Genomic DNA, 15,300 nt, shown 5'->3' on the forward strand with positions numbered 1-15,300 from the left:
GATGGACTTGCTGAAGAAACATCAACATTTTCAATGGACAGCGGACTTTCAACAGGCATTTGACTGCCTGAAAGCTGTGATAACCAATGCTCATGTGTTGGAGAATTACAAGGGACTCTGGGATCAGATTGAACTAAACTATCTGAGTTTAAAGAGAAATGCCGAGGTGTATAGAAATGGACGGATCGTGCAAGAACCTTCTTGTTCAAAGAGACTGTCAATCGAGAAGGATTTCAGTTGGAGGAAGAAGGAACAAAAATGGATTATTGTATCTGTTTGCGTGTGTTGTTTTCTGAAACGAAAAAGTATATTTACTGTGTGCATTTCTTAAAGAATGGTGAAACGATGAAAAATGAAACCATCCTGAAATTGATGGTTTATTTTTTTTTCTTGGAGGGGAGGTGTCATGTGAGAGTACCTTTAAGAAATGGGTGTTTAAGAAATGTACCTTTAAGAAATAGGTGTTTAAGAAATGGGTTTATCAGTGATGTCAGAGTGAGTGGAGCTGGGCTGTCTGTCAGCTGTTTTCTTTCGTTTTAGGCTGTTCGCTGCAGGGTGTGTTTTAGTTTCGTTTTCAGTGTTGGAGCTGAACAGAACAGGTGTACTGTTGATCTCTCTGCCATCAAAAGACTATCTCTTGATCATTTGGTGAATTCAGAATTATAAATGTTTTCAGTAGTGTATGTAAACCTGATGTGCTTCTGTTAGAAGGTGTTTCTTCTGTCTTCTGGATGTTGTTTGGGAAGTTACTTAATGTATTATTTGCATTACTTAGTAATGCAATAATGCATTACTTAATGCATTATTTAATGTTGTATTCTTTGGGGGTTGTATTTGAATTAATGGTTGCTAAGATGTTCACTATGTTTTAAAAAGGTGAACTTGAGTTCATAGAATAAACATTGTTTTGCTTTAAAAAAATACTTTTCCATCTCTGCTGTACCACATCTGTAGAGTGGGCTGTGTGCTCCCCGTACCACAATCTATTAAAAGTTGTGGGTCAGGTGAACTCCATGATACACTTTGGGGTTCTCTAAACCCTGGCCCATGACACCAGATAACAAAAGGAAGCCCCAGAAAGAGGCTAACACCAGGTTGAGCTAATAACCATCAAACAAGTGCTAACAGCGTACCCCTTCGCAAAAAGGTTACCAGGGACATAACCGTGTAACCTCTTAAGAAACAGAGAGTGCAAACTCCACACAGACAGTGACCCAGGGTCGGAATCGACCCCGGGTCCACTACGCCGTGTGGCGCCACCATGCCGCCCCAATGTGGTTGACTCTTAACTGCCCCCTCGAGGGCGATTCGGAATGAGCAATAAATGCTGCCCCAGCCTGCAATGCCCTCGCCCCATGACAAAATATTTTTTAAAGTTCTTGTGACTTTACTGATTGCTCATGATTTCTGTGGGTACAGCATTGGCGGGTCAGCGCACAGATTTCACCGTCAGAAGCAACCACCCAGTTAGAATCATCCCAGGTTTTTGCTTCCTATAGAATACTGTTTTATTTATGATCATGAAACATTGCCCTCCTTGGAGATGCCTGAAAGCCCAAACACACTTGAAATGGAAGCTGCTTGCGCAAACCTTTCAAATGATCTGTGGTGGAAACATAGGAAAGAGAGTTTCATTTAAGGCCACTGAGCATATGCATATCTCTCATTCTAACCTGTTCTGTCAGACAAACACCATTAACATTTCACTTTCTGGTGCCTTATATATGCTCATCTAAAATGGTCATTGTGGCTTCATTGGCCCAGATTTTATGGTCAGTGGCGAAGCGACAACGCTCGTTGCTGGCTTCGAGGAAAGTAACCCCGCAGAGATCTAGAAAACCAAGTGGGACTGCCCCTTTACCTAGATTGACCCTGGTGCCAAGTCAAGAGGATGTCCTGACGTCTAGCAAGCGATATCATCAAGCCGCGTAAGCAGTCAATCACGTTGAAGTATCCTTGCAGGCAGACCGCAAACCAGGAAGTAAAATGCACTGAATTTTTTGATTTTTATTTTGCTTTCTAAAATTTTAAATAAAGTTTTGGAATTATGACAGAAGCTGAAATATTTTATACATTTCATAAAATAAAATTAATGGAGAAATTTGACATTCCACAAATAAAAAGGTAGTTTTCAGGGCCAGTGAGGCTGTTCAATAATGATTACTTAGCACCTTAAAAGGTATAACTTTTTCGAGGACTTTTACAGTAGACTAATAGTTTAAATGGCAAGTGCTCGTCAATTCATTTCTATTTGATTACAGCCTGGGGGGACTTCAACAATGCACCCTATGGGCAGGCTTTAGATCAATGATCACAGCTTTTTGCTTTTCCTTGTTTCATGTGCAGATTCCAGGAACTGCTGTCAGTTTCAGAGGATTGTTGGCAATGAATGCTGTCAGTTTCACTGTCATTACTGCTGGAAAATCTGAGCCTTTGTTTTATTCATTTTGATTTAAAAAGTCTCCGTGGCAGAGTTATATATTAATATTTAATATGTGGTTGAAACCAACAGAGAACTTTTAAATAGATTTTGTTAAACTGCCAGAAATATTGTGAAAACCAAATAATCTGTTCACAAACATCTGTTTATGGATTAATGTTGCAGCTTTAGTCTTCAATAAATTATTAAAAATGTTTTGAAAAACATATAACATTTTTAAATTTTTATTGTTAGAGATTTGTAGGGACTGATTGTCAAACCTCTACTCACATGCTTACAGCCCTAACTTCCTTGCAGATTGTATGAAGCGGAGATTGAAGAGATTGACCAGGAAAATGGCACGGCTGCCATCACCTTTTCTGGATACGGTAATGCTGATGTGCTCCCCTTGGTCAACCTGAAACCAGTTGAAGAAGGGAACGATTCTGAAGAACAGGGTGGCGACAAACCCAAATCGAAGTGAGTGTTGGCAAGCCAGTTAAATGTTTGTGTAACCAAGATACCTGTTTCTATTGCGTGGGAAACAACATCCTAAGTTATACCATTTTCTTAGTGGTTTTTGGTTTGGGCTGCTTACAGGAAGGAAATGGTCGCCCAGCAGAGGGAGTACAAGAAGAAAAAAGCATTAAAAAAGGCCCAGCGAATGAAGGAGCTTGAACAGGAGCGAGAGGAGCAAAAAGTAAAATGGCAGCAGTTTAATAACAGAGCCTATTCCAAGAACAAAAAAGGACAGGTGTGTATCGTTCAGTGTAGTTAAAAAGATACCCTGCAGCTTTGTTATATTGAATGAAATGTTATATTGTGCAAAATTTCTCTCTTTGCCCCAATCACCCAATGAAAGTACTGTTGCGCATGATTTCAGGGGTGCCGATAGCCCCTCTGGTCTGTCACTCTGGACATTTCTTATTCAGACAATTAGCATCATACCCAAGCATGATACTATCTTGACTTAGTACACCACCAACAGGAATCATTGCGCAACTGTCCTTAACACCATAGCACTGAGCCGAACAGTTGCACATCACCTGATGCCTGTATTTGCCTGTGAACATACAAATTAGGAGCAGGAGTAGGCCAGGATTTCGATTAGCTAAGACTGTGGATCAAACCTGGTATCTTCTGGTGTACATAATGTGGATTTATCTACTTTCATTAAAAATACCTGGGGTTATTTAATTTATATACTGAAGGGCCCAACTTTGAGAAAGAAACTTAGCTGGAAGACATCCGTCTGAATCAAAGATCCTTTATCATTTTATTTTTTTATTATATATTCTGTGCCTCTCAACCATTTGTGTGTGTGTGTATTTAAGAAAGGGATTGGGAAGGGCAGCACGGTGTTGCCCTGCTGCCTCATGGCGCTGAGAACCCGGGTTCGATCCCGGCTCTGGGTCACTGTCCCTGTGGAGTTTGCACATTCTCCCTGTGTTTGCATGGGTTTCACCCCCACAACCTAAAGATGTGCAGAGTATGTGGATTGGCCATGCTAAATTGCACCTTAATTGGAAAAAATTAATTGGGTACCCTAAATTGTAAAAAACGAAAGGGATTGCTGGGGGGGGGGGGGGGGGGGAGAGAAAGAATTGGGAATCATAGTGGATAGCCAGTTATTGGTTTTTAGCCTATTTAATTATAATTACTGTTAATAAAAGGGTTACATATGTTTAAATATACAAATCTGATCGCTGTGGTCAAATTTAACTCAACCAAAGCCACAGGTATTAATATAACATCTAATTTCACCTGTGTTGAAACTCCAGGTCAAGTGGGGCTGGAATTGACTAGCCCAGGGTGCCATAACAAGCCTCATGGCCTTGCACATCACCACCCTACTATTGCCACAAAGCCAGGGAATCAACCCTAGTTCAATGAAGAGTGCAGGAGGGCATGCCAGGATCAGCACATGGTGTAGGTGTCAACCCGATGAAACTGCAACACAGAACTGCTTGCATGCCAGACAAAAACAGCATGCGATCACCTAGCTAAGTTCTGCCACATCCAGCCGTGAATGATGGTGGACAATTAAACTGCCAGTGGAGGGGGCTCTATAAATATCCTCACCCTGAGAGCCCTGCACAATAGTGCAAAAGAGAAGGCTGAAGCATCGCCAGCCTCCTCCTGCCTGGCTCCATTCTCTCCTTAGCCAAAGTGCTGAGCAACTGATCCATCTCACCCACCTCCTGAGATCCCCAGCGTCACAAGAAAGTTCCAAAGACTCACCACATTCTGAGAGAAAACATTTCTCCTCATTTCAGCCTTAAATCCCGTACCAGCCTCCCAGAACCGGCGCCGGAATGTGGCGACTAGGGGCTTTTCACAGTAACTTCATTTGAAGCCTACTTGTGACAATAAGCGATTTATAAAAAAAAAAAAAAAAAAATTTAAATCAAAAAAAAAATCCGAGACCTTCAATCTAAGTTCTGGTTCTAGTCTCTCCAACAATGAAATCACTGGTTTCATCAACGCTGAACCTCCACTATCTATGTCTTTAGGGTTACCATTGACCAGAAACTGAACAGGACCAGCACGTAAACATTGTGGCTGCAAGAACTGGTCAGAGGCTGGGAATTCTGCAGTAACCCATGTTCTTACAGCGTAGGTCACAAGTGTTTTGGAATGCCCTCCCAGTGTAACACAAACTGGACACCATCTGGGACAAAACAGCTTGCTTGATTGACACCCCTTCCACCACCTTAAACATTCACCCCCTCTACTGCTGCATAGTGGCCATCTAAAAGATGCACCATAGCAACTTGCCAAGCACCGTCCAAACCTGTGACCTCTACCTAGGAAGGCAGAAGCACAGGAACACCACCACCTGCAAGTTCCGTTCCAAGCCGCACATCGTTTTGACGTGGAACTATGGTTATTTCCCTGCATTTTGCTGTATCAAAATCTTGGAACTCACTCCCTAACAGCACTTTGTGTGTACCTGTATCTACGCCACATGGACTGCAGTGATTCAAAAAGGTAACTCACCACTGCCCCCTCAACAGCAAGCACAAGGATTGGATAACAAATACTGGCCTTGCCAGTGACAGCCACATCCTGTAAAAGAATAAACAAAAGTTAGTTGTAATACTGTAATATCCGTGTGAACTTCAAAAAGACTGGCAGTGAAATATGGGACATTTATTTTTATATTCCTCAAGTAGCTGTAGAGAAACATTGGGACTGCACCTATGTGTGCCTGTCTCCATCTTGATAGCACTTTGGCTGTCATTTTGGTTTAGATAAAATAATTTTGGAAGATGTGGAATGGTAAGTGAAAGAACCTCTACATTAGTCCCAGTGTTGATGAGCATTTGAAATGTTTTTCATTCCTCTTCCTTGGTATTTTTGGTTGCAGACGCTGCACACGTACGCATGTCAGACTCTGTCACACGCCTCCAGTTTTTTTTCCAGCTGCTGATCAGGATTTCATAGGAACATATGTAGGCCATTCAGCCCCTCAAGCCTGCTCTGCCATTCAATGACTGAGCTGTGGCGATACTTGCCTTTGGCCCATATCCCTTAATAACTTTGCTTAACAAACCTTTATCTGTCTCAGATTTAAAATTAACAAAGGATCTAGCATTGATTGCCGTTTGTGGAAGAGAGTTCCTAACATCTCACCTAATTGGTCTGGCCCTAATTTTTCAACACTGCCCCCTAATTCTAGACTCTCCAACCAGTGCAAACAAGTGTCATCGTACTCTAATGCAGAATTGACTTAAAATGTATCTCATTCTCTGGAGAAGCACTATGTCTCGAGATGGTGGGTCTCCTTGATATTCGCCACATCAAAATTGTGCGTAGGATGTCTTTCGTCACTTTGTGATGTGGTTAGGTTGCTGCCCAGTCATGCTATCATGACCAACAACCACACGTAAAAAATTGTTGCATCTCTTGTTTTTGGTTTCAAACACTTCTTACAGTGGAGTTGCCCTTTAGGTGTTTGCCTTCTCTCAAGTGTCCACACACCCTGACTCCAAGGAGTTGCCAGTTGGCTTTATTCTGCATTGAGACCTTTATTTTGCAATGTGATTTTAAACTATCATAACATTGTTTTATTACATCAGTTTTGTGAGAGTGTACAACTGTGTGTATATAGGAATTTACATGTAACTTGCAGTCTGATGTATTCTGATTTGGTAGAGAATTGTGTTAACAGGCAAAATAGTCAAATGGAAATGATCAAAAACATATCTTTCACCAGAGACATTTTTTCATTCTAAATGCCAAGAAAATATTTTTTTTTGCAAGCTGTTGGAGCTTATATTGTTGATTTTTTTTTTTTTAAAGGTAAAGAAAAGCATTTTTGCCTCACCAGAGAGTGTGACTGGAAAAGTTGGAGTTGGTACATGCGGGATAGCAGACAGACCGATGACTCAGTACCAAGACACGTCCAAATACAATGTGCGGCATCTTATGCCACAATAATTGGCACCTGTACAAAGTGTTTCCAAGACAATGTATTTCTTCTTTTTTTTGTGTGGATGTCCTATTACATTAGTGCACTTTTAATAGTTTTTTTTTTGCCAAGTTCACTTGGTGTATCAGCACAATATTGTAGCTGTGATACCAGATATGTGAGAAAGTAGATTGTGTATAGTTACCATCCATTACTGAGGCAGTTGGAGGATTTGATAAATCGATCTTCCCATTTGAGGAAGTGTAATTTTTACAAATTGAAGTTTTTTTTGTTGTTTTTTATGTATGATTGGGCAATTTTAACAAATAAAAAAAGTAAAATAACTCCTGTGTATTTGCTGGCTTAAAATAAATGTCAAAGTAATGAATTAACTGAGATGTTGAGTATGAAAGGTTAGTTCTTTGCTTGAGGTGTCCTATGCCGAATTTTACTCTAAATTGAAAAGCAGATTTGGACATGGACCATCTCGAGGAAGAGTCCTCCCCACTGAAGTTCTACAGGTGGGTGACTGCAGCAGCTGCCTGGATGAAATTGATGTTTCGTCCCAATTCTATAACTAATGTAACAGTCAAATTGAAACTATTTTACTCATTGGGAAAGTGTGGTGAAAGAGCATGATCCATAATTGAGGGGGGGAAGAAAGTAAGTCATAGTTTGATGATGCCAGCTTTTGAAGAAAAGCCAAATGGTTGTAAATGGGAGAAAGATTGAGGAAGATAAAATTCTACCATTTTACGACTCCGCCAATTGAGTTTAAACTTTCCGCACTACTGTTGGGAGTACTGCTAATTTTAACAATGTTTAGGGAAATAATTTGATCAAACTTTATTTGGATTTGAGGATCTAAAGAAGAAGAATGGTTAGTCACTTTGTAATTAACCAATTTACTGGTTCAAGTAATTTTCAACTGTTACAAAATTTTATGATTCTTGGTCACTTTTCCATTGCCAAAAATAAAAATTCATTTCAAACCTCAGTGATACAGAATGAGATCCTGTTGATTAGATTTCATTTACTGATCAAATCAACAATGATGACATTACAAATATTGCGACTTTGAAGATAAAACAACTAAATCATTGAAATGTGACAAATTTAGGGTGCTTTAAATCCTGTTTAGTGTCATTTTGAAGTTAGTAGGAAATGAATCTAATCTTTTGCTATACCATAATTGTAAATGTAATAATTAGGGTACTATGTTTAACTTTGTGGTTGCTTCTGCTATTGCAGAATGGTGGTGTATGCTTAGAATTCAGAGGAACTTGTGGGTGGTACAATATTCCATTCCACACACAACCCAACTCTAAATCAATAAATTGGGAGAAATATTTGACCAGAACTCCCATGTTGAAAAGTTGCACTAGTGCAAGAAAATCTGGGATCCCATTTCAATGATTGTAGACTGCAACTCATCCGCTTCATTCTGGATCACAGCGTCTTCACCTTCGACAACAAGTTCTTCATCCAGATGCACGGAACAGCCATGGGGACTAAATTCGCACCTCAATATGCCAACATCTTCATGCACAAGTTTGAACAAGACCTCCTCACCGCACAGGACTTTCAACCGACGTCATACACCAGATACATTGATGACATTTTTTCCCTTTGGACCCATGGTGAAGAATCACTGAAACGACTACACAATGACATCAATAAGCTCCATCCCACCATCAGACTCACCATGGACTACTCTCCAAAATCGGTTGCATTCTTGGGCACACTCATCTCCATCCAGGACGGTCACCTCAGCACTTCGCTTTACCGCAAGCCCACAAATAACCTCACGATGCTCCACTTCTCCAGCTTCCACCCGTAACACATTAAAGAAGCCATCCCCTATGGACAAGCCCTCTGTATACACAGGATCTGCTCAGACGAGGAGGAGCGTAACAGATATCTACAGACGCTGAAAGATGCCCTCGTACGAACGGGATATGGCACTCGACTCATCGATTGACAGTTCCAACGCGCCACAGCAAAAAAAAAAACGCACTGACCTCCTCAGAAGTCAAACACGGGACAGAACCGACAGAGTACCCTTTGTCGTCCAGTACTTCCCCGGAGCGGAGAAACTGCAACATCTTCGCAGTCTTCAATACGTGATCGATGAAGATGAACATCTTGTCAAGGTCATCCCCACACCCCCACTACTTGCCTTCAAACAACCGCGCAACCTCAAACAAACCATTGTTTTCAACAAGCTACCCAGCCTTCAGAACAGCGACCACGACACCACACAACCCTGCCATGGTAATCTCTGCAAGACGTGCCAGATCATCGACATGGGTACCACCATTACACGTGAGAACACCACCCACCAGGTACATACTAGTGCGACTCGGCCAACGTTGCCTACCTCATACGCTGCAGGAAAGGATGTCCCGAAGCGTGGGGCATTGGTGTGAAATTGCAGACGCTGTGACAATGGATGAACGGACATCGCACGACAGTCACCAGGCAGGAATGTTCCCTTCCAGTCAGGGAACACTTCAGCAGTCAAGGGCATTCAATCTCTGGGTAAGTGTTCTCCAAGGCGGCCTTTAGGACGCGTGACAACGCAGAATCGCTGAGCAGAAACTTGTAGCCAAGTTCTGCACACATGATTACGGCCTCAACCGGGACCTTGGATTCATGTTGCATTACATTTATCCCCCACCATCTGGCCTGGGCTTGGTTGGGGGTGGGGGGTGGGGGATGATGATTGGGTTCATCTTCTGGTGTGGTTGGGGCCCCTGTAACTCCGGGAGTGATTCGGGCTTTTCTGCTTCGCTGACGAGGGCTCCCGCTCTCGCGGCCTAGAGATTGGCCTTTGTGTGGGCCCGGAAAGGCCCCTTTACACCCCACAGGTTCTTCAGGATGCTGGTCAGGCTGAACATCATGTGGTTGGGCCGGGTCATGTGGGCGGTGACTGGAGGAAGCAATCAAATGGTCAGACTCCGGTGTGGGCGTAGTCCGGCCTACATCGGGTAATGGATTCAGCAGTTCACATGGAGCAGGTAGATCACAAAGGCTTTAATGGGTCCTTGGGCAATTGCTGGGTGGGTTGGCCTCAGTGCTCAGGTGGTCGCTGGGCGGGTCAGCCCCATTCAGTTAGGCGTTGGTCCTCGGGTGGTCGCTGGGCAGGTGGTCCTCAGGCGGTCTCTAGGCGAGTGGGCCCCAGTCCTCAGGTGGTCGCTAGGTAGGTGGGCCTCGGTCCTTGGGTGGTCGCTGGTCGGGTAGGCCTTCGTCCTCGGGCAGGCGCTGGGCGGATGGGTGTTGGTCCTCGGACGGTCTCTGGGCAGGTGGGCCTCGGTCCTTGGACGGGTGGGCCTCGGTCCTCAGGCGGTCGCTGGGCGGTTGGGCCTCGGTCCTCAGGCGGTCGCTGGGCGGGTGGGGAGGCGGTCCTCAGGCGGTCGCTGGGCGGGTGGGGAGGCGGTCCTCGGGCAGTCGCTGGGCGGTTGGGCTTCGGTCCTCGGGTGGGCGCTGGGCGGTTGAGCCTCGGTCCTCAGGCGGTCGCTGGGCGGGTGGGGAGGTGGTCCTCGGGCGGTCGCTGGGCGGGTGGTCCTCGGGCAGGTGCTCAGCGGGTGGGCCTCGGTCCTCAGGCAACCGCTGGGCGGGTGGGCCTCGGTCCTTGGGCAGGTGGGCCTCGGTCCTTGGGCAGGTGGGCATCGGTCCTCTGGCGGTTTCTGGGCGATGGACCGCGGGCCGTAGCTGGGCGGGTGGGCCTCGGTCCTCTGGCGGTCGCTGGACGGGTGGGCCTCGGTCCTCGGGTGGTCGCTGGGCGGGTGGGCCTCTGTCCTCGGGTGGTCGCTGGGCGGGTGGCCCTCTGTCCTCGGGTGGTTGCTGAGCGAGTGGGCCTCGGTCCTCGGGTGGTCGCTGGGCGGGTGGTTCTCGGACAGTCTAGGCAGATGGGCCTCGGTCCTCGGGCAATCGCTGGACGGGTGGGGAAGCGATCCAGGGGCGGAGCGTGGAGGTTTGGCGGTGGCATTCAGGGGCAGCGTCTTGAGCCTCGACTTGTCCCAGGTGAGGTAAGGGATTCGGACCGGGTCGCGTCGGGTCGGATAATCTGGTCTAGTCCTCGTGGTTTGCAGGATCCCTAAACTTGTAATTAAACACAGGTCGTGCCTGACAAACCTGTTAGAGTTAGAGTTCTTTGAAGAGATAACAAATAGGTTAGACCAAGGAGAGCCAATGGATGTTATCTATCTTGACTTCCAAAAGGCCTTTGATAAGGTGCCTCACGGGAGACTGCTGAGTAAAATAAGGGCCCATGGTATTCGAGGCAAGGTACTAACATGGATTGACGATTGGCTGTCAGGCAGAAGGCAGAGAGTTGGGATAAAAGGTTCTTTTTCAGAATGGCAACGGGTGACGAGTGGTGTCCCACAGGGTTCAGTATTGGGGCCACAGCTGTTCTCTTTATATATTAACGATCTAGATAATGGGACTGGGGGCATTCTGGCTAAGTTTGCCAATGATACAAAGATAGGTGGAGGGGCAGGTAGTATGGAGGAGGTGGGGAGGCTGCAGAAAGATTTAGACAGTTTAGGAGAGTGGTCCAAGAAATGGCTGATGAAATTCAACGTGGGCAAGTGCGAGGTCTTGCACTTTGGAAAAAAGAATAGAGGCATGGACTATTTTCTAAACGGTGACAAAATTCATAATGCTGAAGAGGAAAGGGACTTGGGAGTCCTAGTCCAGGATTCTCTAAAGGTAAACTTGCAGGTTGAGTCTGTAATTAAGAAAGCAAATGCAATGTTGTCATTTATCTCAAGAGGCTTGGAATATAAAAGCAGGGATGTACTTCTGAAGCTTTATAAAGCATTAGTTAGGCCCCATTTAGAATATTGAGAGCAATTTTGGGCCCCACACCTCAGGAAGGACATACTGGCACTGGAGCGGGTCCAGTGGAGATTCACACGGATGATCCCAGGAATGGTAGGGCTAACATACGATGAACGTCTGAGGATCCTGGGATTATATTCATTGGTGTTTAGGAGGTTGAGGGGAGATATAATAGAAACTTACAATATAAAGAATGGCTTAGATAGGGTGGACGTAGGGAAGTTGTTTCCATTAGCAGGGGAGACTAGGAACCGGGGGCTCAGCCGTAGAATAAAATTGAGTCACTTTAGAACAGAGGTGAGGAGAAATTTCTTCAGCCAGAGAGTGGTGGGTCTGTGGAATTCATTGCCACAGAGGGCGGTGGAGGCCGGGACGTTGAGTGTCTTTAAGACAGAAGTTGTTAAATTCTTGCTTTCTCGAGGAATTAAGGGCTATGGAGAGAGAGAGCGGGTAAATGGAGTTGAAATCAGCCATGATTGAATGGTGGAGTGAACTCGATGGGCCGAATGGCCTTACTTCCGCTCCTATGTCTTATGGTCTTAACAGAAAAGAGTATCATTAGTGATTACATATGAAGTGGGTCGGAACGGTGATGAAAGATAAAAGAAAAGGATTATTGGTGAGAGAGTCGCCCTGCTCCGGCACCATTTCGGAATTTCCCTGCCCGAAGGACACAGGATAGAATCTCCGTTGGTTGACGCCACAATCGGGACAGACGATTGGGCGGCGAATCAGTTACGATACAGATACCGTGGCAGCCGCCGATTAGATGCCAAATCACAATGCTCTAGCACTTCGACAGCGGTGTTAATGCGTTCTGGAACGCACATACAATGGACACTGTTTATCATTTGCGGGCCTGACCCGGTATTCTCTGGGTCCTCTGCGATTCTCCACCTCCGGAATGGGGTGAGTTCCTGACGGCGAGGTTCACTCGCTTTTAAAAATCGTGAAACTCGCATGGCGGCTGCTGAGGGAGAGAGACTGGGTACAGAAGGGGTCCAACATCGCCATGTTTGTTGATAGTTGTGCCGCTTCCTGAGTTTTTTTTGCCATGGCTGGGGGCAGTAGTGGGAGGTGGCCAGGAGGTGGGCTGTGGGTTCAGGGTGTACAGGCACGAAACACCACTGCCGCCGCCGGCATTGCAGCCATGCAGTTGCGCACACCGCTAACAGCCCAGCTGTCAGTCTCCCGAGTGTCAATCACAGACCCGGCGAATCCTGCACCGTTTTTCATTGGAATCGATTGTATTCCACACGGCACGAGTGCTATCCCCGCAACGATAGCGGAATCGGACCAGGTATGGCGCCGGTCTTTCTGTTGTAAAAGTCTACAGATTCTGCGTTGGCGTCAACACTTAGTCTCAGAAATGCCTGAAAGCATTGAAGGTGGGGAGGGCGCTGTGTATGTGGCAAGGATGCTGGGGAGGGGGCCTTTGATCGGCCTCTTGGAGGTGGACCGAGCGCACAGGGCCCTGAGGAGGAGGCCGCAGGCGGGCGATGGTGGTATAGTTGCGGTCTGCGGGTGTACCAGGACTTGGGTGCGGAGCTGACAAAGAGGGGGAGCTCAGTTTAATCGGATTAAGGCTGCCCTCTTTGAAAAGGGGGTGAAGTTTGGGGTATTGTACCCAGCCCATCTGTGTGTGACTTTCCAGATGCGAGAGCTTTATTTCCACACACCAGAGGAGACGATGTTTGCTGATAGTTGTGCCGCTTCCCGGAGGGGTTTTGCCATGGCTGGGGGCAATGGACTGGGAGGAGTATGAGGACATTGAACATTGGAGGCCTGTGTGCTTTCTGAAGTGTTTGGTGGTGGGTTTTCTGGGGCAGGTGCTTACGGGGGAGCAACACTGGAGAGTGTGCCTTTTGTTACTCTTTAGAGGTTGACGGTTGGCTTGCTGGGGGCGGGGGGAAAACTGGAGGAAGGAGGAGGTGAACAGGAGGGTGGAAGCCTTGGATGGATGCCACTATGCTAGCTGCATGGGCTAGTTAACAGGAGTGAAGTTGGGAGGGTGGGGTTGGAGTTGGTTCTTTGTTGGAAGGTGGGGGTGGGGAGGGTTGCTGACATGGGTGTGGTTGGTGTGGCACAGTTGGGAAGGAATCGATGACTGGGCATCCGAGGGTCACTTGCCGGGGGCTGGCCCATACAGAGATAGGGCTGATCGGCAGGGGAAGAGGGAGGGGAGCCCCCCTGACCAGGTTAGTCACGTGGAACGTGAGGGGGTTGAATGGGCCGGTTAAGCAGTTACGTGTGTTCACACATCTGAGGAGTTTGAAGGCGGAGGTGGATTTTTTGCAGGAGAGACACCTGAAGCTGGAGGATCAGGTGAGGTTGAGAAAGTGCTGTGTGGGGCAGGTGTTTCACTCGGGGCTGGATATGAAGACAAGGGGGGGTTGCGGTGTTGGTTAATAAGCGGGTTGCCATTAAACTGGAGCAGATAAAGTTTGCCCTGAGAGGATCGGCTCAAGGGTTCACCAGGCGGTGGCAGCCATTTCTCGACTACCTAGGGGAACGTTAGAGGGAAGACAGATGACCAGCAGCAGCAACCCAGGGGGAAGGGGGGGGGGGTGTTTAGTTTAGTTTAGGTCAAAGATAAAGGGGTTTTGTTACTTGTGTATTGTTAAAAATTTCTGTATTATTGTTGCGTTTGCTTTGTAAGAGGGGAAAAATTGTTGTTTGGGGAAAAAAATTTCAATAAAACATATTTATAAAAAAAAAAGCGGGTTGCGTTCGAGGTGGGGAGTAATGTGGCCGATCCGGGGGGAGGGCGGGGAAAGAGATATGCGATGGCTAGTGGTAAGTTGGAGGGGATGCTGGTGGTTCTGGTGAACGTTTATGCCCGAACTGGGATGACGTGGATATTAGGAGGAGGGTGTTAGGGAAGATTCCAGACTTCAGTTGATTATGGGGTGGGATTTTAACATGGTCATAGATCCGAGCTTCGGCCGGCTGAGTCCCAAGTCGTGTAGTGTGTCGGCAGTGGTGAAAGAGCTGAGGGATTTTATGGAGGTTTGTGAGGCCGAGGCGAAGGAGTTTTCATACTTTAAATGCATGAATAGAGGGATCCGGACCCCAGAAGTGTAGAAGATTTTAGTTTAGACGGGCAGCATGGTCGGCACAGGCTTGGACGGCCAAAGGGCCTTTCCCTGTGCTGTACTTTTCTTTGTTCTTTGTTCTCCCATGTGCACTGGGTGTGCTCCCAATTTTGATTGTTGGACAAGACGTTGCTGGCAGGGGTGGCCGACCCGGAGTATTCAGCGATTGTTTTTTTCCGACAATGCGCTGCACTGGGTGGATTTGTTGGTGCCCCGAGGGAGAGGGGGGGGGGCGGGGAGAGGGGGGGGGGCGGGGAGCGGGGAGGGGGAGGGGGGGAGGGGGGGGGGCGGTCAACGCCTGCAGTGGAGACTGGATGTGTGGGTGCTGGCGGATGAGGAGGTACGTGAGCGGGTGGGGCTGCGTGGAGCTAAATGACACAGGGGAGGTCACAGCCACCATGCTGTGGGAGGCACTCAACGCTGTAGTCATGGGAGAGTTCAGATCAATTCAGGCACCTAGGGAGAAAACTGAGCGGGAGGAGAGGGCAGGTCTGGTGGCTGAGATTTTGAGGGTGGACAGGAGA

General features: G+C 46.8%; 2 protein-coding genes across 2 annotated transcripts in view; one reads left to right on the plus strand and one right to left on the minus strand.

Annotated features, from left to right (window-relative positions):
- The window catches only part of smndc1 (survival motor neuron domain containing 1), a 33,876-nt gene extending 26,699 nt beyond the window's left edge, over positions 1-7,177 (plus strand). The window contains exons 4-6 of the mRNA XM_072479528.1: positions 2,738-2,899; positions 3,020-3,173; positions 6,725-7,177. Of these exons, the coding sequence (XP_072335629.1) occupies positions 2,738-2,899; positions 3,020-3,173; positions 6,725-6,862 (454 nt within the window). The 3' untranslated portion in view covers positions 6,863-7,177. The remainder of the gene's footprint in view (positions 1-2,737; positions 2,900-3,019; positions 3,174-6,724) is intronic.
- The window catches only part of mxi1 (max interactor 1, dimerization protein), a 157,858-nt gene that overhangs the window by 22,915 nt on the left and 119,643 nt on the right, over positions 1-15,300 (minus strand). The window contains exon 7 of the transcript XR_011935557.1: positions 5,420-5,488. The gene's annotated coding sequence lies outside the window, so the exon portion shown is untranslated. The remainder of the gene's footprint in view (positions 1-5,419; positions 5,489-15,300) is intronic.

The sequence above is a fragment of the Scyliorhinus torazame genome, chromosome 16 (genome assembly GCF_047496885.1).
Source record: "Scyliorhinus torazame isolate Kashiwa2021f chromosome 16, sScyTor2.1, whole genome shotgun sequence".
Taxonomy (NCBI): Eukaryota; Metazoa; Chordata; class Chondrichthyes; order Carcharhiniformes; family Scyliorhinidae; genus Scyliorhinus; species Scyliorhinus torazame.